The 16937-nt window shown below is 36.6% G+C and overlaps 1 protein-coding gene across 3 annotated transcripts in view; it reads right to left on the bottom strand.

Moving 5' to 3' along the window:
* The window catches only part of Appl (amyloid-beta-like protein), a 562030-nt gene continuing 545093 nt past the window's right edge, over positions 1-16937 (bottom strand). The window contains exons 5-13 of one of the 3 annotated variants that reach the window (XM_089642783.1): positions 14489-14716; positions 12711-13036; positions 11424-11687; positions 10606-10848; positions 9337-9531; positions 6989-7264; positions 3928-4095; positions 3298-3471; positions 1-3130 (exon numbers count right to left, since the gene is read on the bottom strand). In XM_089642783.1, the coding sequence (XP_089498909.1) occupies positions 3017-3130; positions 3298-3471; positions 3928-4095; positions 6989-7264; positions 9337-9531; positions 10606-10848; positions 11424-11687; positions 12711-13036; positions 14489-14716 (1988 nt within the window). In that variant the 3' untranslated portion in view covers positions 1-3016. The remainder of the gene's footprint in view (positions 3131-3297; positions 3472-3927; positions 4096-6988; positions 7265-9336; positions 9532-10605; positions 10849-11423; positions 11688-12710; positions 13037-14488; positions 14717-16937) is intronic. The other 2 variants (XM_089642784.1, XM_089642785.1) reach the window with 2 other exon arrangements.

Here is a 16937-nt window from a genome sequence, read left to right as displayed (position 1 = left end):
TGTTTTTATTAGTTTTTATTATAGGTTTAATTACAATAAATGGCCACGGAACACAAAACATTCACAAAACGACTAAGCTATAAAATCTCAAGTATCTTGTTGTTTTGAACTCCCTTCAGAAATGAAACCATATTAATCCACGGACACGTACAAATCTATTTGTTTAGTTTAGCGGCGGCGTTATGCAATAGGCTAGAGCCCCCGATACGAAATATACTTTATATGTAATGTGTGGAAACCAACATTCTATGCACACCTATTGTTTCATGTTTCTCCTCAACAAACACATAAAACTAGACTTACAGTACTTTAGAGTAATTAGTATTTAAACATGTACTTGTCAGTACTATCCAAAATAAACTCTACTATATTGGGATTAAGTTGATGATTTACCTTTCCAAATAACTGTACATTGATATAAGCTTTATCCAAAGGTTTACGTACGAAATACTGAAGCCAAATCCTCCGCAAGTAGACCTCTCGTCCTCAAGTACTACGTCTACCCAATACGCGTCCACCCTCCGCCCGCTTTCGCTTAACATACATATAAGTGTCATCTACTATTTGGAACTTAGGGTAAATTTAAGATATTGTGCTAAAAATATCCGGACGAATTTTTGATTACATTTTCATTCTAACATTAAAAATATAATTTTAAAGAGAAGCATTTGCTCTAAGTTAGTATTACATTTTATCATCAACTTCTTTCACAAAGATCGACTTGTCGTTTTGAATAATAGTGATACAAACTTTACTGGTTTAAACATTAAATGCCATTTTAAGTTAGTAGCAATACTGAAATATTTAGATGTGAATTTATAATCAAAGGAATAATTAATTACTTGTCTAAAATCACACATATTTAATGAATATAGACCAAGAATAGATGCTTTATTCAGAAATACTTTTTAAAGTGCAGTGTTATTGAACATTTGATGTGTTTATTCAACGGACAAATAATAAATTATGTCATCAAGTTGTACATTTAGTTTTATGTCACTTCAAATTTATTTTGGAAATCAAAACATGAAATTGGACGACTTTAAGTTTCATCATAGTTTAAGACTTCATTATTAATTTTTTTTATTGGTACATAATTTTATGTTTTGTCAAAGGCAAGATGCAAAAAATAAATAACCTTAAAAGTAAGAACAATAGAGTAATTAAAATAATTTAATTATTAAAGGAACGCTAACATACCCAGATATTATAATTATTATCAATTTAAGTTTTATCAGTTGTCAGCGCTTGATTCCGTATTCATTTATTTAACGACTTTAATAAATGAATTGAATTAAATATTTGGGTATGTTGGTAAGGGTTCAATTTAAAAAGCATTATTGGAATGCAATTTCAAGGGAATATTATCATAAATATAAATACATAATATAAAGCGTAAAAAGTTCAATAAAATAAAATCAACTTAAAGTATAGTTATAGGAACAGGGAGGAAATAAGAGTGTAGTTTGAGAATGCTAATTTTATCACTTTCATAGCCTCTAACAAGTGTAACCTGACAAGTCTACCGCTGCAAGCATATAAATATGCACTATGCGATAAGTATTGGTAATACAAATCCATTGATACATTTTATAAGCTCTGCAATAAAAGACAGCAGAAATATGACCATTCAATCAGATACAGTTACATTAAAGAGCCAAGGTTTTAGTCTACAATTTCTTTATGGAAATGCGTCTAACAATGATGAAAGTTAAGAAAGATGAATTAATTAATATTGTTATTCTCTTCTCATTCCAAACACAGTCTTTCCTTTCAATTACTTTATTACATCAAATTACTTATCGGTGGGATTAACAGATCCATGAAATTAATTATTGTGTTCCTTAAATCATAATGGAAAATGAAAATATTTTAGTATGTGAAACATAAAGCAGCCCCTATACATTCATAAACAAATCATAATCATAAGCTACCTCAAAAAAGGTATAAAATATATATGTACCTATATATGACTTATTAGATCTTTAGTATAATGCAGGTGACGCCATAGCCATTGTAGGAGTTGACGTGACTGGTTGCAGGATTACATAATGATTGTTTGTCAATTAAATCACAAGTCCGCTGTGGTGTGTTTGCTTTACAACATTAGCTACAGTGGCTACGGGCCACCAAATAGCATCGCTATTCGTAGAACCTACCTAAGTTAGTTGCGATAAAAAAATAAAAAGACAATGCGGTTACACTGTGAAACAAACCTACGATATATAATATGTATGTTTATATAAAAGATACAATGTTTCAATTGCAAATTTTGCCTAAAGGTAAGTTTGTTGTAAAAAACAAATGTAATATCTTACGACGCATTCATTGCTCTTTCTGCACAGGCATATAGTAACATATTTTACAGAGTACAAAAGCATTTCAAATGGGGTATTGACAATATTGTACTGCATCCCAACTACGGTGTATTTATCCATGTGCAATCATAATGTAATATTATCTTGTGGGTGTAAATGCTTTCTCAGAGAAGCACACAAATAAACACACTTGAATTAATTAATGCAGCTGCGAAAATACTGGGAAACATCTTGTCGTGAACCTTAAGAATAGAAGAAAGAATGAGAAACTTTTTATAAACAATCCGTAGGAAGTCTAGCTACAAATAATGAATTAACGTAATACGAATACGGTAAAGGATACCAAACAACCCGTCCCCTCGACCAAGTAATGCTCGGAATACAAATGGAGGGAGAAATCAAAGGGAACCGCAGATTGCGATGTACATTTACCTGAGAGAGATAGAAAGTAGCAATTCTTCTATGGATTGCATGGCCTACCAACAGACAACATCAACACGAGTATCATTAAACCAAACTATGACTGATGATAAGATGGAATGAAATTCCAAGAATGTAGCACGACTCCCTTCCTCATCACATTTCAATACATATTGTATCCCACACTCCACACTCCACACTCCAAACAACAAATTTACAATTTTATATTAAACAAAAGTGAGACGGGTTTCAAAGTTCTTAGCGGAAGGAACCGAGGTTTACTCCTTCACTTCAAAGTATTTGTAGGTTGGGTTCTCGTAGCCGTTGATCTGCATGTTGGCCACGTGGCGCTCCTCAGGGGTCGGGGGCACGCAGGGCCCGGTCTGGTCCACCTGCAACAAACACCATTTGTTCATATTATACCGGTACTTCTGAGTATTGATGTTTGATATTGTGACCTACAAAAGAGTCAACGTTTCTGGGATTCATCTCTGGCATCACTGAGTAGTTTTGCTATGCGGTAGAAGCCAAGAACAGGCGTAACTGAATTGGTTCATACCTCAACGAATCCCATGGCGTGCGGACTGGCAGCGTTGCGCCTGCGCACCACGGCCACTCCCACGGCCACGGCGCCCAGCACTGCGGCCAGCCCCACGCACACGGCCAGATAGAGCCCGCGTCCGCTGTGCGCCAGCCCGCTGCCTCCGTACACCTCTCGCCTCACCGAGTAGCTCTGCAACAAACAACAAAACAATCCATTAATTTACTATACTTAACCTACTTTATTCTAATTTATTTTTTGCTGTTAAAGTCGTTAATTCACTGTCAAAAGTCCTTGACTTTTAATTAACAACTTTTGACAGTGAAAAAGAAAAAGAAATAAAAATAAAATAGGTTAAGGACAATTCCTAATCCTTAAATAGAACTTGAATCGTCCCGCTGAGGGGTTGAAGATATCTGTGAAGGAGGACAAAACCCATCCTAAGATTTAATGTTGTGATGATGATTATCTCGCATTTTAGAAACCACACCTTTAAAACATCGAAATCTTTGCGACATACATAAACTTATGATTGCTAAAAATAAAGTATTTATTTCAGTTAAAAATATAGTATTATATTCATTACAATAGTAATAGGTTTGTAGTGTTTTTATACAAAAGAAATCATGTTCAAAAGAGTAGACTCACAGGTTCGCCATGTCCAATCTCGTGGATCATGGAATGCGCCGGAGGTGGGTCGGGGTGGACTCTGGAGGCGGCGGCCGCCTCGTCGGCGATTCTCTGCACGGCCGCATCGTCTACTGTCACCGCTGCAGCCGATGGCAGGGGACTGGAGGGCGGGGGTGACTGCTCCTCCTTAAATAATCACAATAATCATGGTCAGTAATGGGTATTACGGGGTTGTAGTAATAATTATGGGTAAAGCTGGGCTCCAAGCAAAAGATATTGCGCAGACGCATGTCTTTTGTCATGCGAAGAAAGGGTGCAATTTATTAGTAGTTCGCTAGCGCTCGTTGGTGGCTTGTCATGCTGCACTCGCCTCCCGGATTGTGTTTCATTCCGGAGGACGCTAGGTAACATTGTTTACAGTATCTCTTTCTAACTTTTAGTGGTATTTTTGGTAGTATTTTATTTTATTAAATATGTCAAACCACAAAGTGATTGCTTTCTAAAATAATATTTTAGTGGTGTCTTTGAGTGTTTTCTAAGAATGTTTTCTTAATTTCTAAAGGAACAATAATTAACAAATATTAGTAAAATGAAGCTTGTTTACAAAGTGCCTGCAAAATATTGAGTAAGGGCATTGTAAAAATATCTTGATAGATGTAGCTGAATTGAATATACATGATACAGGGACATGAAGTCCACAGAGGCTGAAAAACTACTTTTGCAAAAGAAAAGTAAAAGGAAAATAAAAATCTTTGAAAAGTAAGTACTTAATTATTGTCTATCAATTAACACTTATGAATATGTGGTTAGTTGTCTACAAGCCTTTATAACCGAGATGATGTGAGAGAGATTTTTGTTATGAGAAAATCCAATCCCAATAAAGAAAATAAATCTGTTTTTGGGAAAGAAATCGGTGTCGATCGAATGTGCGGAAGCTGCTTAAGAGTACCTTCAAGCGCATGTGTTTCAAGCCCTGGGGGATCATAGTTAACTAGGTAACTAACTAGTGTAACATAACTAGCGTGACCCATTACAATTCGACGAGGATGTAGTTATCTACTTACAAAAGTTTATACTTACATAGTGTATATATGTTTTTACTTTTATAATAATTCGTCGCTCTAGTTTGTTTTTGTCCAACAGACCATTTTTGGTGAAATTGAGTTCTAAAGTATGCAGTTGTTCTCAGAAAACATTTATTAATACGATACAAGTGAAAATAAAAATTTAAAAAATATTTTTAATGTGTTTTCAAGATGTAGTTTGTCCATAAAAGTCCACAATAATTAAACAACATTCTGAGCGTGTTTATAATATTAATAATAATAATAACATGGCATTTATATAGCGCAATTTAGTGTCATTTTATTTTATTCAACTCTTTGTCCTACATCCAAATTAAAAATGTGTTTTCTGCGTAATTTTAAACATTTGGAACGAATTTTAATTAAAAATAATAATTTTTATCACTTAAAATCATTTTAGTAAGCTTAGAATGAGCTAATTGCCAGAGATGTGCTTTATTTCAAATAAATCCATTTCAAATGGAAATGCAAAATGCAAAATGGGTATTTTCCATTTTGCATTTTGAATGCTTTTCTAAAAACCATTTTGCATTTTAAATGCTTTTCTCAATGCATTTTCCATTTTAAATGCTTTTTGCAACATTCTTCCTACTATCTCCACTCATCTGTTTTTCATAAGCCCCAAATATCAGTCGGTCCTCAACCTCGCTATGAGAGATAATTTACATTTGTCAAATGGCAATTGAGTGATACCATTACAAAAAATACTGATTCAAATACTGAACATGGGACCATGACGCTGTAATATTAAATGTTAGATAGCAGTTTCTATGTTTTTACGTTGGCAACATTAGTCCCGGGCAAATTTTTTGTGGTTTCATAATCTAGTCGTGGTGTTTTTGGATTTACCATCATGTAATATGTTTGTTCTACATTGATGTCCATTATTAAATGACAAAATTGTTTAAAAATTCTATAATTATTTTGATTGTTTGACCTGAGAAACCATTTTGCATTTTCAATGCATTTTGAAAATAGGTATTTTGCATTTTGCATTTGAAATGCTTTTCTAAAACCCATTTTGCATTTTGCATTTTCAAATGGAAAAGTTTTGACCCATTTCCATTTTGCATTTCAAATGGTTTTGGGTACCCATTTTGCACATCTCTGCTAATTTCATTGTATATTTTCGTTAAAATACTTTGAAGCGCTATTTCTCCCGATTTACGTTTTGGTCTGTTAGATAAAAACGAACTAGAGCAACGCATTGTCTATAAGTTTACACTTACAAGTGTACATTAAATAGTGTAAATTTTTACACTGACGAGTATGTACAGGTTTTCCAATAAGAGGTGTTATTATGATATTCAATCGTAAAAGATCAATGGTTTCGTTGCTTGTATGGCATGTAACGCCGTCCTGTTGAAAGTAAACGTTGTCCAGATCAATACCATCCAATTCCGGCCATAAACAATCATTAATCATCTCTCGATAGCGCAATCCATTCACTGTAACTGTTGCTCCAGCCTCATTTTCGAAAAAGTAAGGTCCAATGATTCCGCCGAACCATAAACATAAATTGAGAATAGAGAGGCTTTTCAACAAAAACTCTTGGGTTTTCTGAGCCCCGGATGCGACAATTTTGCTTGTCGACGAAGCCACCGAGGTGGAAATGGGCCTCATCACTCAAGATGATTTGCAGTTGATTCACTCAAGTGAATTTTAATATTTTAATGCGTTGTTGAAGCGTGTATCGTTCCATTTTTATTAATGGCGTAGTTTCTACTTGTCAAATGTCAAAAAATGACAGCTTCAAAAGTAACATCTACCGAAATAGCGGGCTATTCAAAATAACACCTCTCACTGGAAAATCCTGTAGTTAATTGTTTATACGAGAATGTCTAATTGTCTATATACTTAAGAGTTAGTTAGTTAGTTTCTTTCTTCTTTTAAAGGGCAAAAACAGTTTTACAACATTTATAGATTGCACGCCCTGGTGAAGGCTTTATGAAATTTGTTGAAATACTTAATTATTATTTAGTGCTTGTTCTAACCTGGCTATCAGTATTGCTGACTACATCCCTGTCAGACATGTAGAGCTGGGTGGGGGTGGCCAGAGAAGGGGCGGGTCCAGCGGAGGACGGGGGCGGGGGGGACTGTCCAGTGGGCAGGGGGGTAGGTGGAGCGCTAGGGGGGGCGGAGGAGGGAGTGCTGGAGGGATGGGACTGCTCCTCAGAGCGGGGGATCACCAGGAGGGATTCATCATCGTCGTCCTCGAGAGATTCCTGCTCGAATGTGCCGGCCATTTTCTTTCCCAAAACGGCTTCAACCTGAAAAAATAATAACCATTAATTTAGAAACTTTTGTAAACTAAGTCAATTTGATACCAGCAGATGTATTGAGACAATCATAGAGCTGTATACATACTCATGACTCAATACATATGTCCATAGAATTGTGATGTTGCCACTCTTCACGACGGGAATATTTATCAGGCAAGATTGATATGCTATAGATTTTTAGTAGGTATGTTTATCTATTTGAATGGAAAACAATGGAATATCAAAAAAAGTTTTATTTAATCTTTCTTGTACTATCATATAGTAGAATCACCTCCCGAAGTTAGTGCACTTTACCCCCAGACACCTTGTATAATTAGGTCTCATTATTAACAGACATGATTCTGAAAGTTTATCAACAAATATTATTTTAATCATATGCCTGTTTATCGTGTACAAATATGATAGCATCCCTAATCATCATTTACAAATATAATCAAGTCGACATTAAATATTAACAAAAATGATTATGCCTAAGTCTATAACCCAAAAACATGAATGTAATATTTACACATTAAAATCAAATATGAATGTAGTGGATATAAGCGCATGATTAATTAAATTGTAAGATGCATATATTTACTATGGTCCAATTAGAAAACTGAATAAGTAATTAATCTTTGTTGAACAAGCCAAATATCTACAATTGCAACTCTTACTCTTACAAATTGTATGTTAACCGACATACATAAAAATTGGGACACTAAGGGGGTATTTCACTATCTCTGATTATGTTCTGACTAAGCACTAATCCGCGGATTAGTCATTTTTTCGTTTTCACTATATCTGAATAACGCTAACGCTCGGGTTAAAGTTCGATTTGACTAATCAGTGCTCGAACCAGACGTTAGGCGCTATTCCTCGAATCAAAGATGGCGTCAAAACATTCCGAGTTTGACAGCGGAGAAGTGAGTCGAATTTTGTTGAATGAATTTGAATGCTTGTATGATCCATCCTGAATTATTTGATTGTGTTCAAAATAAGAAACAATGTATTAATTCGACACGAATCTATCTAAAATGACCTGATAATCAACATTACATAACCAAAAAAATGCACACTTCGCGGTGTGCGGACTGTGACGCATGACAGCCGTGGCAGTAGATGGAGTAACTGCAAACATTTTGCGATGTTGCCAGACTATTTCGAGTGTTATCTATCTGGAAGCTCGGAAACAATGGTGAAACGGTCGCCGTTGAATAACGAAGTTATTCTGATCTTTAAAGCCAGCCAACGGATACCTAGTCAGATATTTAGCCCGACATAGTGAAATACCCCCTAAATCTGTATGAATCTATCAAAAGACTAATTGTTCCATCACAGGTTAAACTAACTTATAACTTAGGACAGTTTTGTTTTTATTTCAGTTTTATATGTAACAGGAATTAAATGATATTTGTGTGATATTTTTTTTTTTTTTTTTTAAAAGAAAGACAAACATTCTCGGGTCACGAATAACCCAACAATGTTTGAAAATCTCCTACTACCACCACAGAAAGCCGAAAATGTTGCTTGTGTTGTGATGGAGGACTTAGCCAGCCGAGGAATCGAACACGCGACGCTCGGGTGAGACCCAAGCGCTATGCCCACTCAACCACTGACCAGTCGTGTAGTAGGGTCATGTAGTCCTTTCAATAGGTCATGTAGTCCTTTCAGAGGAAAAGGTCTAAAATATGTCATACAGCCTGAAGGTACTTAATCAGTTTTACTTCTAAGGGGAAGATATTTGTGAAAAAGTGATCATCCCATTAGTAAAAATTTACCACATATGTAGCTGGAAAGGCACTTTACCTCTAAGGAGGAAACCATCCCATTAGAAGTAAAACGTGCTTTGTGTAATATAGCTAGTACGACACTATATATATCTGTCTAGTCATTATGTGGCACTTAATCAGTTTTACTTAAATAAGGCGACGATATTTGTGTATAAAATGTATATGTGTCTATTTCATTAGAGGTAAAAGTCACTATGTATCTTATTAATTATGTCACTCATTAAGTTTTACAGAGGATATTAACCTTTAGTATAAAATTCTAGTACAAAATTAAGTAAGTTTCCTTACTCGGTGCCTTTCCTGGCGGACGTCGGCCCTTTGGCGGCCCCTCTGCTCTTTGCGCAGTCGCTCCTCGGCCTTGACACGCTCCTTCTCTGCCATCTTGTGCTCCACCTCGGCCCTGTACTTATCCAAGATGGCCGCCTCCGCTTCGGGGCTCATGGACAGCATGGAGCCGGGAGTCTCATCCTTGGAGCGGAGGGCCTGAACATGATTTAATATTTACTTTAACACTGTCAACACATAGGTGATGTAATAAATTGACCACTGAAGCGATAACATATTTAAAAAAACAAAATGCCTTAAAATGGAATCTACACACATTATTACGGTATAAAACATTATATTGAATATTCCACGAGAGGAACATTAGTGACATCTTTTGATATTCAATAAATATTTTCTGATTGGGGGAAGTTCCAAATTAATTCATAAAAATCACATACCTACAGCTACCCAAATTTGGGTAGCTATCACTCAAATGGTTTAAGATAATATTTATCAATGAAGAGCTGTCGTAATTTTATGGAGTCTGACAGGCGCATTTTCAAACCGAAATTGCAACCAGATGTTTAGCTAAGCAGTTTTTACAACCATAGATTAAAAAGCACATGTTGAAGTGAGTCATAAGTAGGTCAAGTATGCAACTAATTTCAGCTTCAATGACTGTCATTAATCTTTAAGAGATACAACATTATAGCCTTATTGTATCTACATTCCATGCAGTTAAATACGCCATCCACTTCTGTGTATTACTGACTGCATGTAATCTAGTTACAAGCGAGTATCTAAATTACAAGGTGTTTATAATATTGTCACATTGAGCACAATATTCGGAATAATTAAGAACCGAGTTTGTTTCGTACGATTTACAGATTATTGGAATCTTTAAGAAAATTTTCGTAAAATTTGAAAGTTTGACATTTGGATTAGATACTACCTACACAGTGGAAAATGTATTCTTTTTACCAGGTACCTTTTACCCTTTTAATCTGAAACTGTAGATTTATCAATGTTATATTGCCTCGCTAACTTCGAAGAACCCTCTCCACTTTTAAGTCTCTTTAAAATTACACTTATTTCTTCAATGGTTAACGACTTATATTTTCCACCCACCCACCCTGCCCTCATCACCTGATGGTTCGGATTACTGAAAGTTCAGATTATGGGGCTTTTGGATTACAGAGACCACACTGTAATAGAAATTGGGATCGAGTAGTTTTCGTTTAGGTATTTAGGTTCAATTTTTGCCATGAAGGGATAACAAAAAAGATTTACCTGAATGTAATCGTCCATCAGCTGCCCGATCTTGTTGTAGAGATCGGGATAACGCCGCAGCATCTGCAGCGAGTGGTTGACGGTGCGGTCAATGTCAACGAGGCGCTCCAGGGTACGCGTGCGCTCCGCAGCAGCAGCCTCGGGCGAGCCGGCCAGCAGGTGGCGGTAGTGAGCCAGTGCGTGCGCACGGTCCTTGTGCAGTGCGCGCAGCAGCTTCTGCAGACACTTCTGGACGCGGTGGGTCTGGAATGGTTAATACGTACATAGCAATCCATGATTCATAGAATATTTGGCTATTTAAAGAGGTGATAGAAGATAAGTATGTAATAATAAATAAGACAAAACCAAAATATTTTGATTTTTGACAGTAAATATCATGAGAATGGTATTTCAAGAGGTTTCTGGAGCCATGGCATATTGGATATGGTCTGAGAAGGAAGCTAAAGAGAAAGGATATGGAAGAAAGTACATGGCCATTCAGATCTGACTAATGGTCGTAATCAAGGCCATTTCATGTGTTAATTTTGAATTATGGTATTTCACCAAAGGATCTTCCATTCTGCAGTAGAGTTTATTCCTTTTATATTGCAATTATATTACATTATATTTAAAACCAAACCTGAGAAGGACACCATAGCTCCGCCACAGAAGTCATCAATGATTTAATAACCAAAGTTTGTCAGACCGCAGCCATTTTAAAGAGCACTGAAATTGTATCCAATCCAAAATACAATTGCATTTCCAAAAATTAATAGTGAGTTGCTACAAACACGCAAGGAAGGAAAAGCAGTACAAATGCGTGCATCAATTTATCTTACGTTTGGTGGGACATCAGCGAGAGCTCGTGTGTAGCAAGCAAGTGCGTCGCGCCTCCTCTGCGCAATGTGTGCGAGGACCCTCTGCTGGTGCAGCGCGGCAAGCCTCCTCTGTTCCGCAGCTCCAGCCCTCTCCAGGGCGCGAACTCCGGCCTGGAATCGCGAGGTCATCCTCCTTCTGAAGCCAGCGGCCCCGCGGGGGTCCTGGGCACGCATCTCCTGGTAGCGTTCCTCCAGTTCGCCCCATTCCTTCATCACCTTGGTCACCTGCAAGCAGGTGCGGTCATTAATTATAACAACCATTGAGAAAGCGGAACAGCCACTACTATTACAGAACTAAGCGTTGCAGAATATTACTACCATATAGCACTACGGGAAAGACTAAGTCAGAATGTAGAGATAACACAACTACAACTAATTTTCAACACTAGCACATGGTTTTTGCCATTTTGCACTTGTTTGTTAAATATATTAAAAAAGCCCCCTTATTCAATATGTGAGTGATGAATCCCCGAAGCAAGTGGATGAGTCGAGATGTGTATAATATATCACAGAGAGATAGGAAGACTGTTAGGTGATGAAGAGATTTGATAGAAGGGTGAATGAAGGAAATTCAATGGATGAAGGAGAAAATATTTAAATGACAGGTCATTAAAAAGATGACAAAGGAAGAGAAGGTAATACTACAAAATAGAGTTATTATGCTAATCATGATGTATGGCAGTTGATATATGGAATAAATTAACGCAGCAGAAGTGAGCAACTACTACTGTATACGAGGAAATACGTAAAGAATGCAAGGTCGATGTAAGAGAAATGAACAAGATCAAGAGATAGGTATTCTAAAATATAGAGAAAGTAGATGAAATAACAATCGTTAGGAGAATATATGACGCGCAAGTGAATAGATGAATATGTCAGAGACAACCAAGAAGTGAATCAAATACTAAGTCAGGTTATGTGAAGCGTTTAAACAGGAGAAGAATACGAATCTGAATAAAGCAAAGAGCAGATCTCAAAACAATTAACTTATGTGGTTTTTCATTTGATTTGGTGGTTGGAGGAGGCAGTCAGAGATATGCCGGGAAGACACGATGAAGGGAATCAAATACTTGGGTCAGATCGTGACAAGAATCAGAATAATAGAAGAGTAAGAATAACGAAAAATGTAAAAATAATATAGGATTCAGAATAATGGTAGAGTTTGAATGAGTGTGTATGAAGTGAGGAATGTGTTTCTAAGTAGAGTTGTTTGGCATTAAGCCCCCCAATAGCAAAAACACTGCCAACCTTCTCTCGGTGCGTCTCTTCCAAGCGCTGCTGGGCGTCCTTGAAGCTCTGGTGCTCGATGCGGGGGTCAAAGTGCGTGAAATAGGGGTCCTGCGTGACGGTGGGCTCCAGGTGTGCGGTAGGGGGGGCGGCCGCGGTGGTTGTGGGCGGGGTGGAGGGGGGTGCGGGCGGGGCAGTGGGCGGCGCGGCAGAGCTGGAGGAGGCGGGGCTGTCCCAGCGGCCAAACGCGTCGTCTTGGGAGTCCAATTCCTCGCGGGAGTCGTCATCGTAGTCGTCGTCAGCGTCGTCTGTGTCTACATCGGCCGTGTCGTCAATATCGTCTTCATCTGTTAAATAAGATTTAAAAATTTTGTTAACGACAAAAATTTGTTGCAATTAAAGTCGCTTGGTCAAATGTATTAAAAATGTCAGATGATTGAAATCTGCTGAAAATTCTGAGTGCTATTTTCCGACCCAGACAGGTGAAAAAGATATATGTACGTACGATAATGATAAAAATTGGTTAAAATTGATGTCATTACATATTATCATTTTAGTTACAGAATCTTAGCTGATATTCTATAATTAGCAAAGTCTCTAACTAATAGCATTTTTACCATAATACAGATTTCTACTATAGGTGTTAATTAATTTAGTGTTTTACCGACCACGAACCAGAGGTAAATTTTGACTTGCTCATATTAACAATTGATTTTAAAGAATCAACCTTTTTCATTTTAATGGGCCAAAGGAGTAAGACCTCCTAAGAAAGGTTCCCCCCGAACAACACCTCAGTTCCTGTAGGTATAACTATGAAACTATCAGAATTACAAACCTTCACCTGCAGACGAAACCCAAACCCAAAGAGCACAAAAAGCGTCAAGTTGAGTTAAAATAATATCAGGAACAGCGAACCTTCTTATTCCGACTGTTCAAAGAATATGCCTAATTCTTATAAATAATATTCGCTTGTCGGGGCGAGGACAACGCAAGTCTTAAAAAGACAAGATACAAACTCCTAATCTCAAATTTGGCCAAATTTCATTATGCACATGCAAGAGAAGCTGTGCAATGGATATTGAAAACAATCACAGCAGTCAGTAGCAGCAAACTAAAGGTCCACGACGTTCGACCCATGAACAGAATGATAAAAACTGAGATTTTATTCAAATTGTTATACAAAATTCTAATTTTGGCCAAGCATATCACCAAACAACACCTGAACTGGCCATACAGAGCGACATCAGAGGAATGCAAATCACCTTTACAAAGCGATGGATTACCGACCCTAATATAAAGGGTGTAACAGCACATACCCGAAGGATTTTTATATACAGGATGTAACGACACATAACCGAAGGCTTTTAATCAGCAATTACTGGTCAAATTTGAAGTAAAAAAGGTAGATGATATCAATTTGCTCTCTGATGATTTTTTTTCAATTAAAAACAAAAAACATATTTTTATATCACACGTTGCCACTAATCGCAATGCTCTGTCTCTGTCTGTCTCATCTCTTTCCATGATGTTCGAACGAGACGGAGTGCGTATTAAGTGACCTTTAGTATGCTGTACCCAACTACCCAGTGGCGATGTGTGACAGAAAATATATGTTTGAGTTTTTATTTGAAAAAACATATCTCCGTACAGTAAAGTGACGTCCACATTTTTAACTCCAAATATGCCCAGGAATCGCTGGTGCAAAACCTTTCAGTATATATTTTGTTCGTAATTTAATTTAGATTCAACTAAATCTTTCAAATAATCCAGTAAAGATACTGTTTTTAACAATAGCTTACCATCAGATCCTGTAGAGCCATTGTTAGAAAGAGGTTCATCAGCCATTTCCTGGTCATCTTCTTCCTCATCGATATCCTCGGTATCATCATCGTCGTCATCATCTCCATCATCATCAATAGCCTCATCAGCGGCATCACCATCTCCAGCCAGGATGTCATCGTCCTTCAGAAGGTCGGATTCAGGCTTCAGCAGATCAAGGTCAATGGGTTTCTTCACTTTAAGGTTATCTGCAACAACAGAAAGAACAATAAATAAATTAACTGTGCATGGAAAAATTATAAAGTTTTGTAATACATGAATTAAGAAATTAAAACAACAAAACAGTTTTACTTTTGTTTGACATAATTATAATTATACATACGTAAAGTCGAGTCTACAGTGACAAAATGTTTCCAAAACATCCGCTAAAAACAATAATATTGAGTCGGGGCCACAACGTTTTTTGGTTTTCCGTTGCCGATGCCACGGAAAATAAAAGTTTTTATTGTTGTCAGATGTTTTGAAAACATTTTTCCTCAGGAGACTCGCCTTAACATGGTTGTTGGGGTGTTGAGATTGCTTGAAACAGTGTGCAAATCTCTTTTTAAGATTATTATTGTCAAGGTATATTGGCTAGATATGAATTAATTTGTTGTTACACTAAAATTTGGCATATGCAAGATAATGGTTTTTGAAAGACCATAAACGAGTTATAAAAAAATTAAAAATAGGAAAACTTAAGATTAACGTCTTAATTTTTGCATATTTGAATGTCCTAAAAGGGAACATTATTTGACTTACAAAAGAATCAGATTTCTGGATTACGACTCCACTTCTCGGAAATGTAGTAGAAATTAATTATTGTTAATCTGACGAATTATCCATCGATCTTTCGTAGACAACTAAATAAAATAAATATTGATAAGCAAAATAAGACATCTGCCCTGATGATGGACACTGCAATGCTGTCCGAAACGTTGGCTAAAGAAGGAGTTAGCGCAACACGGCATAATACCCCAAAAACAAATAACAAAAAAAAAAAAATTGATAAGCAATCTATATAAAGGTGCTCAAAAAACGTTCCTCACTTTTAAATAAAGTAAAAATTAATTTTAATGAAATTTTGTCTCCGGTGAAGGTCACTTGTATAAAGTAAGTTCAGATATCTTCTATGTGTTCAGGGTGTCCGGTGATAAAGTGCACCAACTTTGGGAGGTATATATTTATCTCTTCTTCTACCAAGGAGAAAAGATAAATATTCGAAATTCCAAATTTATTTCAAACAAACGATCCATCTTTTTGACAGGAAAAGTGCCTTAAAAGGTTAACATTTTGAAAAAGGTTATTTAGCTTTTAACTTGTACTATCATTTAGAATCGTCCCCATGCGTTACTTCACTTTATCCCCAGATACCTCGTATAAAGAAGAGTATTTGTGGGTTTGTTTTTATACAAATCTAAATTTTATAAAATCTAAGTTTTATTCCGAGATTGATGAAATTTTATACACTTGACCATCAAATCAAGTGGAAGGTCACTGTCTACATGAGATTTCAGAAAACCCACCCCATCCCCTTTTCTTAATATTGTATAAAAGAAACCGAAATGTTCAAGATCCTATAGTGTGAAATTGCAGTGGCAGTTAAAACAATGACTCAAAAATAAGCCAAGATAGATCGATAGGTTTCCGTGAATCACTTTCAACTTTCATACAGACAAGTGGGGAGGGAAATAGCGACAGCAGGCAATGGCAGTGGCGTAGGGGGCAGCCGCCAGGGGGGCAGGAGATCAGGGCGGGGGCGGGGGCGGGGGCCAGTGCCCGGGCGTCGCAGACTGCGGCCAACTCGCGGGGACTGGAGTTAGGAGAGGGAGCAAACGGGCAGAGGCGCTTCGTCACAATAAACAGGGCACTATCCTTTCGTGTCCTCCACATTGATAAGAGACAATTACCTCAGTAATGATAACAGACGTATATAAAAATGATAATTACGACGTAGCTAAATCGATATTTAAAACGCATAAAAACAATTTTTTCATGTCATTATATTATTCAGATTAAAACGATTATGGTAAATGTAATAGTAAACGATTTTTCTTAAATCTAATTTTTCATTATTAAATTATATCTTGGCAGACCGTGAAAAATCACGAAATATTATAATAAGGAATTTGAGTCAATTAAAAATATATATCAACATCCACATTCAAACATAAATACTGGTATTTTTTAAGTCCAGTTAGTTTATTTTGTATGGTAATTCCACAACATTTTTTTTATCAATGACTGTCTAACTAAATTAAGAGTTTTTTTTTGAGTACCAATATTTCTTACTGAAATTGATTGTTAAATCATCAAAGCTTAGACAGACAAAGCCCGTACACTCAAGTCTACACGGTATCATCGGTGTACCTACGTAGCTCACGTTCACTTATTGTCATTGCTTTTACGTAATTTTGAAATAAGTTCCTA

The sequence above is a fragment of the Hesperophylax consimilis genome, chromosome 18, assembly GCF_061612785.1.
Source record: "Hesperophylax consimilis isolate HC1 chromosome 18, BYU_Hcon_1.0, whole genome shotgun sequence".
NCBI classification, from domain to species: domain Eukaryota; kingdom Metazoa; phylum Arthropoda; class Insecta; order Trichoptera; family Limnephilidae; genus Hesperophylax; species Hesperophylax consimilis.
Note: the sequence above shows the minus strand (reverse complement) of the source record. Positions and strands in the feature narration are given on the sequence as shown.